This window comes from Chionomys nivalis, chromosome 2 (genome assembly GCF_950005125.1).
Source record: "Chionomys nivalis chromosome 2, mChiNiv1.1, whole genome shotgun sequence".
Classification (NCBI taxonomy): domain Eukaryota; kingdom Metazoa; phylum Chordata; class Mammalia; order Rodentia; family Cricetidae; genus Chionomys; species Chionomys nivalis.
In genome coordinates, this window is record NC_080087.1 from 54,572,278 (window position 1) to 54,588,034 (window position 15,757).

Sequence of the window (15,757 nt, forward strand, 5' to 3'; positions counted from 1 at the left end):
TACCTGTTGGTTGGTGTGAAAAGTATTGTATGGCTCACAGAGAAAGAATGCAAAATAAATGTATGTAAGTCCCTGTGATCCTTAAAGTTCATACCTATAGATCCATTGGTGTCCTGTCAAAGATCCATTAGATTATATAGACTTGGTTCTTCTATGCAAAAGTTTGCTTATTGTTATCTTTACTGTTCCTATAAAATGAGAAAATAATCAAGCAGACTAGTGTAGCTGGATGATATATTTACTTTTTAAAACCGGAAATCATAAACATCCTCCTCCAGAAAACCCAAATGGAAGCCTGATGTGGTGGCCCACATCTCTAAGCCCAGCACTTGGGCAGTAGCAGCAAGGAAGACCAGGAGCTGAAGTCTCTCTCAAGGAAGGAGACCAAAATAACTCCACCCAAATTGTGGAGTTTGCTAACAGTGTCTGAACTCAGCCAGTATCACATGAGTTCAAGGAACACAGAGGGCTTTTTTCCTGCTGATAGTGGACAGGAGTTTACCGCACACCAGAGTAAAATGGTTCTGTCATACTTCAGACATGGTCAGACTTCAAAGCCATTTGGCTCCGGAGATGGTCTAAGTTAGGCTGACTTTAATGTGGCTTCATTTATTGTAAATAAGAGAATTTGAACTGGTATTTGATCCAGGGCAGTCTGCTCTTGACACTGAAGAAGACTGTCACCCTAGCTCCGGTGGCTTAGAGTCCACGCTGCGTAGACGGAATGCCCAAGGACAGAAAGCCGTATGAAGAATGCTTTGAACAAAATTTTATAACAAAATGACTGCCCAGAGAACCCCAAATCGTGCAGGCAATTGCCAGCACTCAGGAGAAGACGGAAGCAAACAGACTTTAAACATAATGTTCAGGATAGAACTGCTTGTCTGCTCCAGTGCTAACGGGAGATACCACGGAGGGAAATCGCAGGATTCTTTTCAATTTGGATATCGCACTAGTGTAAAAGAAATGGGGAAGAAAACTGCACTGCTGGAAAATGCCAGGGTGTCTTTGCTGAAGTTGTTACCATGTACTGTATTTAAAACAAAAATGTAATTGCTATAATTTATCACGTTTGGCTATGAAAACCTCCATAACTTGAAGATTTTAATCATTTGCCATTTTGCACAGTGACTTTTCATAGATGATGCTGTGAACATTCTGATTTTTATCAGCCTTTGTGTGCTTTCTAGGGGCTCCTGAACGTAATTAGTATGCCTTAAGCATATCACTGTTTGCATAACTAATGCACAATCCTTATGTTCTTCCTGTGGTCTGTTCAAGAAATGTCCAGAGCTGCTTTACAGTTACTGGTCCTACCATAAAAACACAGACTGCTGGGTCCATCTTCCCTGTCCACACATTTTGGCAACATGATGAGCAGGGCGGGCCCCCACCTTTCCTTTAGATGTGGAGAAAAGAGGATTCTCCACAGCTCAGAGAGACATTTTAAAGATGCAATCTACTGCCTTTGGCATGTTTGCCACTTGACCCTATGAAGTCAGATTCATAGGACCGTCATCGCGGTGAGCCCTTTCTTACAAGTCCTTCGGTTGAACCGTCTCTGACTGGCAGGAGGAAGGTGATATGCAGTGCAGCATAAAACACTTCTCAGGGCTGAAGATGGCTGCTATGGAGAGAGAGGAGAGAGAAATCAGCCACAGACAGATCGCTGCTCTGTGAGCATTGCTCTGGGGGAGGGGGCGTGGAGGAAACTGAGGAAATAGGGCCCATTTTAGTGTAATACACATGCTATGCCCATTCTCCTCTGCCTAGGAGAAGCTGGAACTTTGTACCTTTGTGGCACCTCATAAGGGCAGTCTATAGTTTTAGATACCACCGGATACAGGAGAACAGCAGGATCTAATCCTGTATGTTGTATTAAAACAGCATTATTTTGGAGGCATGTATACATACATACGGTCTTAGTGCTCTATTGCTGTAAGAGACATCACGGCTATGACAACTATAAAGAAAATATTTAACTGGGGCTTGCTTATGGTTTCAGAGGTTGCGTCCATTGTCATGGTAAGGAGCATGGTGGCTAGAAAAGTAGCTGAGAGTTCTATATTCAGACCTCAGGCAGCAGGAATAGAGAGAACCACTGGGCTGGGCTTGGGCTTCTGAAACCCCAAAGCCCACCCCCCAGTGACACACTTCCATCAATAAGGCCACACCCCCAATCCTTCTAAGTAGTGCCACTCCCAGATGTACAGTAAGCACTCAAATATATGAGCCTATGGGGACCTTTCATATTCAGTCTCTCTCTCTCTCTCTCTCTCTCTCTCTCTCTCTCTCTCTCTCTCTCACACACACACACACACACACACACACACACACGTTTCCTAAATCACAAGAACCACACTCCAGACCAAACCCATACCATTTAGTGAGATCGTGAATTCATGTTCAAGAAGCCAGCTCCCCTTTTTGCTGAGATATTGAGGGTTTTGAAGCCTAGTCCTTTGAAGGGAGAATTAAAGTGATTTGGTTTAAGTCACAGAGGCCAGGCCTGGGCCATACATCCTCTCAGCCCCCATGTATTTCTTTATCACCACCTTCCTGTCCTCTTCCCTAAACCTATTCCCTGAAGATAACTCCCCTCGTCCCTCCTCACCTGGCACAGGCTCTCCACCTCAGAAATAACCAAGTGTTTGTTCTGCAGGTGCCAAGTTTCCCATTAAGTGGACAGCCCCTGAAGCAGCCCTGTATGGAAGGTTCACAATCAAGTCTGACGTGTGGTCTTTCGGAATCTTACTCACAGAGCTGGTCACCAAAGGAAGAGTGCCCTACCCAGGTAAGAGCCCCAACCTGAGAAAAGTGGGCTCCCCCTTGACTGAGTTTTATAGAAATCTTGTCCAGTAACCTGTCCAAGCCCTGGGCTCAGCCTTCTGCCAAGGTATTTAGCCAGGGGAATGTAGAACTATGACCTGCACACCAAGCTTAATGTGCCAAGCAGAGGTATAAATGCTCCGGTTCCCACAGGTAGTGGGATTTGTCCTGTCTCAGTAGGTGCATGTGTCATGCCCCCAGAGCAGAAATGTCACTAGCTGAGCCTGTGCCCAAATGGACATGTAGACATGTCTGGAAAGAGAAAGGTTCCTGGTGCTTTTGACACACTGTAGAGCAGGAAGGTGCCAGAACCTGTTCTCTTCTGAGGCTCCAACTCCAGATGGCCCCAGGGTAGAGGCACATGCAAGGCATTTAGAGTGTTCGCCGCCTGTTGCTGAATCCACTGCATGGAAGAGAGTAGATTATAAAGGGCCTGGAGCCTCTTGGAGCCTGCAGTTGTTCTGGAGCGTCATATGCTTCCTCTCTGGAGGAGCTATGGGTTAAGGTTATCCGTGCTCAAATTCATTAACTTAGCCCGACGGAGACATAAAGGACACTGGTGCCATTTCACCTCCACGCTTTACTGGTTACAGTACAGGGACGATCTGCTGTTTGAAATGTTAAGGACATATTTTTTAGTTACTGCTGAGCAAAGAAAGAGCGTAGCTGGCTCACTCTCTTCATTCCCTGCCTTTAAAAGAAAAAAAAAGAAGCTTAAAAAAAAAAAGCCCGCAGTGATGGAAACGATAGTAGAGATTAATGAGGGATGTAGGTCTCTTGCAAATCCCGGGCTTGTAATCATATCTTTGCAGAGGAGCCAGCGAGAGCCGATTAATTTGTAATCCCTTTGTTCATTTTGTCTGATTGTTTCTGGTCATCGTCAGAGAGCAGAGCAGTGTTCATCAAGAGCCTCTCTTGTCTCGGCTAGTACAGCCTCCAGACCTCTGAGAGAGCAGGGTTGACACTGAGGCAAAATTAACAGAGTCCTGGCCTCTGAAGCCCCGGGGCCAGCGTTTGGAGGTGCGGGTATAAATCTGTGTTAGCCATGCTGCTGCAGCCGCTGCCACCAGCATGCACAAGTGGGCAGAGTCCGTAGGGCTAGTCAACCAGCAGAGAAGAAAGGGCTGCCCAGGAAGGGGCGGGGCACAGCATGGGTGCTTTTGAATTGCTTCTCGAGGAGGAAGAAGTTATGCCATCTCCAGATTTTAAAGATGAGGAGGCACTTTTATTTTAAAAAATGTATTATTGTCTACATTTTGAGCTAATTTCTTCCTGATTTCCCCAGGTTGGTAGACACCCGGTGTGTTAAAAGCAATCACAGGAAAAGGTTAATGTTCTGCATTTCTGTGCGTCCTTTTCTCCCGTAATTCTAAGCTGCTTTTTGTTTCCTGGGTCACACGCTGAAGCCAAGACAAAGAGGTGGAGGCGGGGGCCTCAGAAGAGAAGGCAGGTGTCTTCGGAGACAAGTTCTTGTCAGGCTGGGTTTTAGCCCAACGAAAATACAAGTTAGATTGGATCCATTCACTTGTCTTCATTCAGTGTGACCTGTGCTAGTGTTTGGTCCCTTGGGAATGGTACAGAATAAGGCATTCGGCTCTCGGGTGGCACAGAGCAGTGCCTGTCCCGGAGCAGTGCATGCAGGGAGAACGGTGAGCCAGGAGTAAATGGAGACCTGCGTGCATGGAGCTATTGTCAGATAGGGTAAGCATCAGATCCAGGACCCAGTCGGCCTTATTCATGCCATCTTTATGGAGGGTAGATTCCTAAGTGTACCAGCTGTGTGTGTGTGCCCCCAACCTTCGCTCTCATTGTATGGCTGAAGCAGGCTCGGAAGTAGACCCGTCACTGAAAGTACCATGAAAAGAGCAAAGGCGTTTGAAGTGAGAACTGAGTCCAGCATAGTATGTGGATTTCTGCTGGTCAGCAAATGCTGGTCTGCTGTAGGCTTACGTAACTGCACCTGTCTGCAGGGGCCACGGGGGAGGCAGAAGGCAAGTACACCAGACCGCGGAGGGCAGGAGGGTTTGCTCACAGTGAGGAAGCCAAGTCCCTCCACACTCCCAGAAAGGCAGCAAAAATTACTCTAAGTTTTAAGAAGCTGTAGGGAGGGTCCGAGAAGAGGGTACCCCATGTGATGATGCTCCTGGAAAGGGGCAGAGCCAGCTATGCAGGCTGGGGATGGGGGCCTCTGTGCTGCCCTGGAGAGACACTGGAGCCTGGCAGGTTGACTTGAGAGCCCAGGGAGCGGTGTCAGGGAGCTGGTGACAGGAGCTGCCTACACCACAGAGAGCCGGTCCCAGACCTGCTCTGATAGCCACAGACACTGCTTCATCTTATTTTTTTTAACTCAGCTATAATCACATTTAATTGGACTTCTGAATGTGACAGAAAACTCTTCTTGAGGGAGAAGCTCTGCAGAGGGATTGCAATTACAGGACCATTATCCTAACAAAGGGGAGCCGGCCCGGGCGCAGACAGTGTCATTAGGCATTATGTAGATATCACCATGGTTGTTGGTGTGTCCCAGTCAGTCAGCACAGACTGCAGGGTCACCTCTCTTCAACTCTCCTGCACCGGATCTCTTATTCCCTGCCAGTAGGCGTCCAGGACAGCGTCCCAATCCCTGTTTATCTGACGCTTCCATTCTCTACTGTGACGCGGTAATTTCTCAGGTGCCTAGAATGTAATTTCAAATAATTCTCCTCTCAAGAATGGTAGGTGGTGGTAAACTTTCCCGAGTTCTTTCATACTTGAGAATGGTCCTTTGTCGCCGTGACACACAGGAAAGGTGCCCTGGCTTGGAAGTCACAGCGAAGTGAGAGAGGGGATTGATTTATAGGTGAGCTTTGCAAAAGCTGCTCAGATATTTCTGCCCTGCGTGAAAGCCAGTCCAGAAGTGTGCCTCGGAGAACTCAGAGAATAACGTGAGAGGCGTGGCCCAATGATGGGCAGATTGGCGGTGAGCAGACCACATGCATAGGTAGGGAGCGCTCACTTGGAGACAAAGGAAGGCGGGCGGGAGACACCGAAGCTGAGCGAGGGCCTTGAAACCGGAAGAGGCATATTGAAATGTCCTGAGAGGGAAGGGTGGTGGCCAGGTGAGGAGGGCTGCTTCCAAGTTGTGTGACAGTGAGGGACAGCGTTGCAGAGCACAGCCGCTGGCTGCCGTCGCTGCTGCAGCCTGACCAGTTGCACCAACCTCGCTTGGAATCCAACCTCGCTTTCTGCAGGCAGGATTGTAGCCATTCTTTGCATCTAGAGCTCTTTTATGCCAACCATTGTTGGACATGAGAAACGGGCATGCTGGTGCCAAAGCTGCTTCCTGGGCTTGATGCGTAGTGCCACGGCTCTGCACCTTAGCCTGCCATTTCGCCTCCACAACCTGTCTCAAATCCTTTCCCTTCTGCCTTCGCTGCCACTGCCCACATCAAGCTGTCACCACCGGATAGTGACCTCCCAATGGAACTTCCTGCCCTTGGTCTCCCCCTCCCTCCCTTCTTCCACTGCCATTCTGTCATTGTCACCAACAGAAATGGTATCCTGGAAAACAGATGAGTTATCTCACTCTGGTCCTGGCTAAGGATGCCCAGACTTCCCTTTGGCCTCCAGATAACTCCAGGAGGCCGCGTCTTGAGCAGCGCCTTATCGGCCTTTCCTTCACTCCGTCCACAAATATTATCGAATGCCTGTTATGTGTGGAGTGCTGCTCCAGACCTGTGGGTTATAGCAGTGAGACAGTGTGAAAACCCCCGCCCGCAGGAAGAGTTTTCCTGAAGAAGATACACAAAAAAAGACCTATAAAATATGTTCACACTTGCTAGTAGTGTTGAGCGGGAGAGAAAAGGAGGGTCGCTAGGAAATGGTGGCAATGGAAGAGTCACTAGGAGGTACCCTCTGCGTGTAACTCTGATGGAAGCGAACCTGGGCCAGGGGGTATCTAAGGGACTGTGCACACATGCAGGGGGCCAGGAAGCACGAGGTGTTGACTCCTGGCAGATAGGGTCCTGCAGAGCTGTAAGCAAGCATGCTTTTACTCTTTTGGTTGCCGTTGTTCATTTTGAGATTATAGAATAATTAGCATTTCTCCTTTGTGTCGCCCCACTCCAAGCCCTCTCGTTGACCCCTCCCCACTCCTGCAAATCTGCATCATCTTTTACATCAATTGTTATTGCATGCATATGTATTTGTGTGTGTGTGTGTGTGTGTGTGTATACACATTCCTAAGTGTAGCCTGTTGAGTACATACGATGTTACTTGTACTATGTTTTCAGGGCTACTCATTCTGCACTAGACAGCCAGTTATTGTGTTCTCCCCTGGGCAGGGCCATCTCTCTGGCTCCCAGCTTTATGCTCTGTTACCTGCAGTTCTTTGTGTAGAGTTAAGGCCTTGCGGGCTTTTTCCCATGCAGTTTGGCGTGCCTGTTAGCATCCTCTTTGTTTAGTTCATGTTGGGGCAGTCATGTTGGTGAGACTTTACAGGTATAGCTTCTGGTGTCACTAGGAGACAGACTGTCACAGAGCTCCCTGACCACTGGCTCTTACTATCTCCCCACCCCCTCTTTCATAGTGCCCCCCGAGCCTGAGGTATAGGGGTGTTTTGTAGGTATAAGCTTCTTCTCCTACTGAATGCCATGTGAAGTGAGTGGGGCGGGGACAGTGGCACAATATGATTCTGTCCCTGGCTGTCCCCCTCCCGTCACATTCTAGCCTGGACACACCAAGGAGTCTTTGTTTGTGTGTGACAGGCATCTCTGTGTTGGGCTAGAACTGGCTGTGTAGACAACGCTGACCTCAAACTCACAGAGGTCTACTGCCTGCCACTGCCCCCCTGCCCAGTGTTAGGATTAAAGGTGTGTGTCAGCACGTCCTGAGTGCTTCTTTTGAAGCACATCTATCAATTCCCAATAGCTCTGCCTTCCTTGAGGGCAACAGGACATCTTTCATGATCTACAATTCCCGGCAGTGTCTGCCCACAGTAGACTCCGTGTAAGCAAATAAAGGGATGGATGGATATGACAAGGGAGAATTTTCAAAAAGGAAGACGAGCTCACGGGTTTTTAAACACTTTCAAGGTTGGCCCATGGCCCACAAAGCCTTTCTTACCCTGCTCAGTTGTCTTTGCTCACGGCTGACAGGGGATGAGTCCCCCCAGCTACAAGGTAGCACCTGTCCCCAGAGTTCTAGGGTGTTGACCCTGTTTTCGAATACCATATCCAGTAACCTGATAGGCAGAATGTCCTGGCTGTGCTTTGCCTTGGCCCTTAACGGAACACCTGCCTGTGTTCTGGCAGGACCTGGCAGAGCAGGAATGTTCTCGTAAGCAAATCCATGTATCCATGTGTTTGAAGAGCCCTCAGATCCTTCAGAGAGTGCCAGCTGCTTGACTTTCTTGAGCATATGTAGTCACTTGATAATGCCTGAGAGAGGTGAGGGAGGCAGGCCGGCCAGCCATACAAGTGCTAGTGCCTTCTGGAAAGAACAGAGCCCCTTGCTCCCTGCCCCCTGTGATTCCTCACTGCACAGACAAAAGTTTCATGTTCAAGCTGCCAAAAGGGACGGGTTCTCTGTGACGTAGGAAAGTTTGAACTTTCAAGTAGAAGGGGGGTGAGAAATAACTCGAAAGGCCAACCTGGACCAATCTGCCTCCCCTGCCTGCCTGTGGTCCTCTGTGGTCCCGAGGGCCAAAGGCCTCCAGTTCAGAGAAGGAGACCCACCTGAATGCTGTCACTGCCCCTGCAAGGTTTGTCTTGGCCATTGGATAATGAGAGGAAGGGAGAGGATCAGAGAATAACTGTGAGCTAGGACACTGGGAAGGGACATTTGGCTCCTGGCTCATTTTGAACCCAGCATGCTGCTTCCATCCAGTCTCACTGCGCAGGCTCTCCTTCCACGTCGGCACCTTCACCCTCCTCGTTCGCTTCTCTATTCAGAGGACAGAGAAGTTTATTATAACACTGTCTTATCAAAAAGCAGCTATGGTTGCCCAGGCCTCGTAATCCCAGCTCTCAGGAGACTGGGGCAAAAGGATTGCTGTTAGTTTGAAGTCAGCCTGAGTACCATAGCAAGACCTTGTCTCCAAAAAGAGAAAAAAAGAAGAAAAGCCCAAAAAGCATAATATTGCATCATCGACTTCCAACAGCCTTTGCGTGTAGCGTGCACCGCCATCACTTCCGATTTCATTAAACAGTGTGTTTAATAAGAACAGCTGCCCCCAGGTGATTGGCGAGGTGGGCCACAGTAAACAAAGCCAGTGATTACTGTGTCCTCTCAAGGCCAGTCATTTATTTCCGTCTGTACTCTTTGGCCAGCATCCCTCCGCCCCAGATTTGTACTCTGGTCCATGAAGCCTCTCTCAGAGCCTCCTGGTTGTTCCTGTAAGATGAGAAAGCACTTGGTAATCTGGTAGCACGAGTGTGCGATGGCGCGATGCACGCTCGTGCTGAGCAAGCGCCATTAACTCCGACATCCTCTCAGCACCATGTGGCCGCTCTCGAAAGCGAGCAGGCTGATAGGGTTTTTAGAGAGCTTATGCAGAGAAGCGAAGGGCCTCAGACAGAAGGCCACATTCATACCTAATATCGTACCATTCCTTTTCATGACAAGCTCAGTTTGCAAACGAAATCTAGTATCAGGCAACCTGAGTATCATTTCCACAGTTAGAACAATTCTTCACACGGCGCAAGAGTTCAGATCCCCACAGCCATGGTGAGGCCCGGGTGCCAGTGTGAAATAGACAACAAACCCACTGAGTGCAGATGGGGGCCCTCTGCAGTCCCCCAGGAAACAAACCCACTGAGTGCAGATGGTGCCCCTCTGCAGTCCCCCAGGAAACAAACCCACTGAGTGCAGATGGGGCCCCTCTGAGGGCCCCCAGGAAAAACTCACTGACTGCAGATAATGGAAGTGGTGAAACATTAATACTTCTAAGATTTTGTCCCAAGCAGCTCACAGTAAGGTGATGGTTAAGGTGTTTTATTGACCAAAGGAGACACTGAGACTGGAGGAAATCAGGTCCCCTGCCGAGGGATGCCGGTCAGTGGCGTTCAGTGCTCTGCCAATGAAAGCCATTTTCATTCCTTCCCTCCAGAACTAGAAGGGGAAGTGGGATGGTCTCCTGAGTTCAGTACAGCTCGAGAGACACTGATGCTTGCAGAAGGAGAGACAAAGAGCACAAGGGAAAAGATGATGTCTGTGCATGCGAGAATCCATGTTGGTGCCTGCACAGTCAGCATCTGAAAAGGAGAGTTGGAACCTCTTGTGTTTGAGAAAGAAGCCATCAAAATGACTCAGGAAGAATAATGCAGCCGTGATGTCAGGAAGCAAATGAGTCCAGGTGGCCAGCGGATTCCAGATGCAGTGTTAGGGGCAGGAGGATGGGAGGTGCTAGAGCCATGGCCGTGTTTATAAACACAAAGATTTGAGGGGAGACCTCGGAACAGCAGGTATGTGTGACCTCAGGGCAACCTCACTGGATCCTATGAGAGTGACCCTCCAAAGTGGCCCCTCTCAGGGAAAGAGCAGGGGCATGCTGTTCTCCCGAGCTGTGGAAGCACAGAGGAAGCTTGAGACCAGACTGGGAAATGGGTAGTTTTCAAAATATAACCATGATGCATTTAACTGAGGTTGTGTCTGTGGAAGGAAAACTAGTTGAACTCTTGCTGAGCGGGAACATCCTGACTGCGTTGAAGGTTTGTTGAGGAGCTACCAGGTCTGCAGGACAGCTCACGTGTGTCCTGGCCTTTGGCCGGTTGGAAGAGAGCTAGTCCCAGTCCCTGTCCACTTGTCGCTCTCAGCCAATTGTAGAGTCTAATAGCCTGCTTTTCAGCAAAGCTGCCGTTGACATGTTTCTGTTCCCTCAGTACACTGCACTGTTCATATATTCCCCAGACTCTGCGTGGTCTGCAGAGGGAACACATGAAGAGGAGGAGGAGGGTGGGAGGTGGGTTGCTGCAGGACAGGAGGTAGCAAGCCAGGAAGTTACATCAAAGCTGACCACGTGGCCCTTCTGGTCTGGCCTGGTCATCGTCCTGCATAGACTGAGGTGTGGCTCCGTCCCATGGCTACAGCTATTCAGGAAGGAGGCCACCCCAGCAAATGTGGCGTGCCAATTCAGGTTGTCACAACCGCTATGTCCAAGTCTTGGGCGGAGCACTGGAAAAATAGGATTGACCCAAATGACCAGTTAAACTTTCCATTGGCAGAGACTGAATTAAAAGTTTAAAAGAAAAGAAATATTTTCATTTGAGGAGTTTGGTTTTTAATGAAATAAAACAATACTGACATAAGATCCACAGAGTCATGGGAAAGTGGCTAACTGAATTCTGTGGTGCTGTTCTGGGCACTTGGTACCAGGTTAAAGCCCCGAAATGAATCTGGGGCATCGTAGCTTCTCCCATAGAAGCCTGCCACGCCTCTGAGCTGCAGGCCTCCTCAGATCTTCCCTCCAGTTCCAGGGGTTCCCAGCAGGAATCAGAACAAGGGAGACTCGTGCAGACTCAGACTGTGTGGCTCCAGAAACGCTATAAACTAAGAATTTTATCTACTGTATTGTGCAGTAAAGAGTTGCTTCAAAGAACACAAGTCCCAGTGTGTGGCACCCTCTCTTCCTGAAGTGGCTGTCACTTGGACCCCCGCTTCTTAGCCAACCCCTGGGAGCAGATGATACACATTTGAATCAGACAATTTTTTTGAAAAGCGAGTGCAGCACAGGCGTGTGTTACATAACACGGAAGGAGAATCTGGGCTGGAACACAGGCGGAAGTGAGACCACCGTGGCGTGGCGTCAGGGAGGGTTTGTAACTAGTTCAGATCTGTGATGCTGCCAAGTGAGTTCCAGTGACTTTCTGATTTCTGAGTTTATTGGAGTTTGGAGATGTGGCTGAGTAGATGCCGGCCCTGGCCTCTGGCCCCTGGCCCCTGGCCCCGTCTGTCTGGAGCACCTCGGGAAAGGGCTACAGTCACTGTACCTCCCTTTGCCTCCGGATCCCTGCCTGGTTCCTAGCTCTTCGTACTGGGAGGAGGATTTGGGCTCCTTAGCGTCAGGCAATACTCAGCGGAAGATGGCAGTCCCATACTGAGCTCTGACCTCTCCCAAGGCAAGGGACAGCCTGACCTGAGTTGAGGTTATTGATTACATTGAAGGTCTGCTTCAACACGGCCACAAGAATGTGTGGATGTTATCATCTCTGGAAATTACAACGTCGGAGAATAAACTTCCTGTAAGAACTCTAACAAACAAGTAACCGAAATTGGTGTCAGCAAGGAGACCTAGGCTGGGCCCAACTTCCAAAGAGTACAACTAAGAATCACCTGCCGACCCAGAAATGCATGTTTCCCACAAGGAGGACAGGACACACAACTTCCGGCCAAGCGACAGGGTTCTGACCAGGTGGTCACCTCTGTCCCCAGGATTAAAGATGGCTACGTTACATGTGTGTGTCTTCCCTCCTAGTGACAGCCCTATAGCTTACAGTGGTTGTTCCTGTAAACAGGCAGAAAAAGAAAAGAATTAGGCAAGGGGGGGAGAGAGAGTACCTGAGAGTAGTTGGGAAGGGGTCACACTCAGTGTGGGAGTTCCTGTGCTGTCACGTGACCGGCTGCGCTCAGCCTCCCACAGTGTGCAGTATGAAAACGTCAGCTAGGGGCAGCTCCTGCAGAGGGACAGGAAGGTCTCAGATGATAGGTGGCCTGCCCTAGGTCATCCATAAACAAAGGCTCCGAGACGACACCCTGCCCACCTGTCAGAAGTTCCCAAGCCTCAGAGCACTAGGAGGGTCACCAGGGCAGATGATGCCCAGGCCTGCGGGCATGTGGGCAAGTCTCAGACACCGTGCACAGGCGTGGTGAAAACCACAAAGGTCCCAAATAGATCGTGTATGTCCTGCAAATAGAAGCCTGCTTGCTCGTGTTCCGTGGGGTATTTGTGTGCGTGTTTTATTCACAGAGAGGCTTCCTTTTTCACTGTGTGTGTGTGTGGATATCGATGCATGTAAGTTCAGGTGTCTGCCAAGGCCAGAGCTTTCAGATCCTCTGGAGCTGGACTTACAGGCCGCTGTGAGCCGCCCAGTGTGCATGCTGGGAACCAAGCTTGGGATCTCTGCCAGAGCAGGACACTCTCTGAACCGCTAAGCTATCTCCTCCACGCCTGTATTTTTATCTGTTCAATTGAGGTATAATTTGCGCGTAACAAATTTTCATTTTACAATATACTTCCATGCATTCGGACTAAGAGCCACATCAGTACACACATGCTACATGAGCATCACAGACTGCAGCCCATGGGCCAAGCCCGGCGCCCAACCTGACTTTCTTTTAAACCCTTTCAGTGGCATAAAGAAAACAAAGCTTGCATTAACCCACACAGACAAAAATATTTGCTGTCGGCCCTTCGCAGGAAGAGCACAGGCATTTGACACGCCCCTTCTCCCACCTTGTAGCTCCCCCACCTTTCACCCGTGCCCCCTACCCAGCAGCCACCACTGGTCTGCTTTCCACCACTGGTCTGCTTTCCACCTCCTGGTCTTTTTTCTTTCGAGGGCCTTCCATAAATGAAGCCATCCAGTACACTGCCTTTTGTGTCTGGCTTTTCTCTTTTGCAGGCTTTGAGATTCCCTGTCTGGGCTTCTGCATCTATGAGTTCCTCATCCCTTTGTTCCGTCCTCTGCATGGTGTGACACCTGGTTAAAGGCAGGGTTCTCCTGCCGAGAGGGTGGATAGTATCCTCCTCCTTTAACCACGGGCAGCCTGGCGGTCAGGGCCTGGCGCCCAGGAGTGCCCACTTCTCACGGCCTCTTGTCTTTGCAGGTATGAACAACCGGGAGGTGCTGGAGCAGGTGGAGAGGGGCTACCGGATGCCCTGCCCACAGGACTGCCCCATCTCCCTGCACGAGCTCATGATCCACTGTTGGAAAAAGGATCCGGAAGAGCGCCCCACTTTCGAGTACTTGCAGGGCTTCCTGGAGGACTACTTTACGGCCACGGAGCCCCAGTACCAGCCAGGGGAAAACCTGTGAGCACCTGCTCTTCAGAGACCTCTCGCCAGAGGCCTCCCCACCCCTCCCCATTAGCTTCCAGTTCCGTAGCCAGCTGCCCCTGAGCAGCGAGAACCGTCCAGGATCAGATTGCATGTGACTGAAGCTGACGACCTTCCACGGCCTCATTAATGACACTTTTGTCCCCAATCCGAACCTCCTCTGTGAAGCATCCGAGACAGAACCGTGTTGTTTCTCAGACTTTGGAAATGCATTGTATCGATGTTATGTCAAAGGCCAACCTCTGTTCCGTGTAAATAGTCGCTCCCGTGCCAACACCCCTAGTGCTTTCCTTTTTTAAAAAAGAAAAAAAAAATGCAAATCCTATGTGATTTTAACTCTGTCTTCACCTGATTCAACTAAAAAAAAAAAAAGTATTATTTTCCAAAAGTGGCCTCTTTGTCTAAAACAATAAAATTTTTTTTCATGTTTTAACAAAAACCGATCAGGACAGGTGTTTGTTTTTTTTCTTTTTTATACATGAGTATATATATATAAACATATGTTCCTGTACATACACCATGTGGGTGCTACCGTGGAGACTGTGGCCCACAAAGGCCACGTAGTTACAGGATCAGAGGGAGGATCGCTGCAGAAACCTGCATGTCAGCACGGGTGTCATTCCGAAAGCCGGTGGCCTCATTTTTTGACTTCTACAAAGCATGAATTCCCCCCCCCCCTCCTTTGGATTGCACTTTTCAGTTCCTGATCATACCTGTAGGTTATTGTTCATATGACTCTTCTCAGGTCCCTGAGCTGAGTTCACACATCTTGGGACCGGTTTTTGCTCCGGCGTACTGTGACCTGTTCTTGAGACTTGAAAGTGAGCACATTTAAGCAAGCAGACAGTCCTGCCAGGAGAGCGCGAGACGGAGACCACACAGACTTCCTGTATAAATATGAATGCTGAAGTGTTTCAAATGTTCTTCTTTTATTTAATAAATCTTGTAACCACATTTAAATGGTCTAAAACCCATATAGCATTGTAGTCACGGCAACCTACTAAACTTTCTCATGCAACTAACAATTATGGGGAAGGCGAGGGTGGGGGGGGTGTACATTTCCATTGTAAAATAAGTGTTTTAATGTCCTGTACTGCTAATGAATGGCTCTCCGTGTCCAGAGTACTCCAGTCAATAACTATGCACTACTTTACATTTCATGGGGTGCACAAAAAAGGATTACATTTTTAGTTGCTGTTTGTACCAACCTTGAATTACATATGTTTAACAACAACAGAGCAATTCCTATTTCTATTGAGTTTTTTAATACTGAATAGCAACTCAGAAGTCTTAATTCCTTTTTTTGTTGATGATTTATTTGTGAGTTTACATTTTTAAATTGTTTAACTTTCTTAATTTAGTAATTAAAGAGAGCATTTTACATTTGAAACAATTGGTTCGTTTGTGTACGTCACAGGAGGTACCCCAGGCGTTCTGTGGCATAGCTGTCCCGCACCAGATGGGGAGAAGCACCTGGTGAATTTGGCCATTGTGCAGTGATTTCCAAATGACAGGAACATGCAGAACATCTGGAGACGCTCCCCCACCAAAAGGCAAAGCGATTGGCTGATTCCGAGAGTTGTTACAGCAGAACGGGGCGTGCCTGAGCACTGTAACAGCTTACCTGACCCTGTCTCTGAGTGGAATGAACTGGGCTTCACTTGTAGAGTCCTTCCTGATCTCAAGACATAAATTCGTTTCCAAGCACCCCTCTACTTGTATAATGAAGTTGCTCAGCGGGAGACAGTGATGTGAGGAAAGGGCGGTGGGTGGGCCAGGTGACGGCCCAGGCCTAGCTCTACCATCATTCCCTGAAGAACCTTGAGCAGCCGCGGGCATCTCAGCTTCAGGAGGGTCAGTGTGGAGGAGGCGCAGGTGCATGCTAGCTCCTTGCAG

General features: G+C 49.0%; 1 protein-coding gene across 4 annotated transcripts in view; it reads left to right on the forward strand.

Annotated features, from left to right (window-relative positions):
• The window catches only part of Fyn (FYN proto-oncogene, Src family tyrosine kinase), a 197,593-nt gene extending 182,348 nt beyond the window's left edge, over window positions 1–15,245 (forward strand). For all 4 annotated transcript variants that reach the window (XM_057794755.1, XM_057794764.1, XM_057794743.1 and 1 more), the window contains 2 exons: window positions 2,663–2,794; window positions 13,633–15,245. In XM_057794755.1, the coding sequence (XP_057650738.1) occupies window positions 2,663–2,794; window positions 13,633–13,841 (341 nt within the window). In that variant the 3' untranslated portion in view covers window positions 13,842–15,245. The remainder of the gene's footprint in view (window positions 1–2,662; window positions 2,795–13,632) is intronic.
• Window positions 15,246–15,757: the final 512 nt, after the last annotated feature.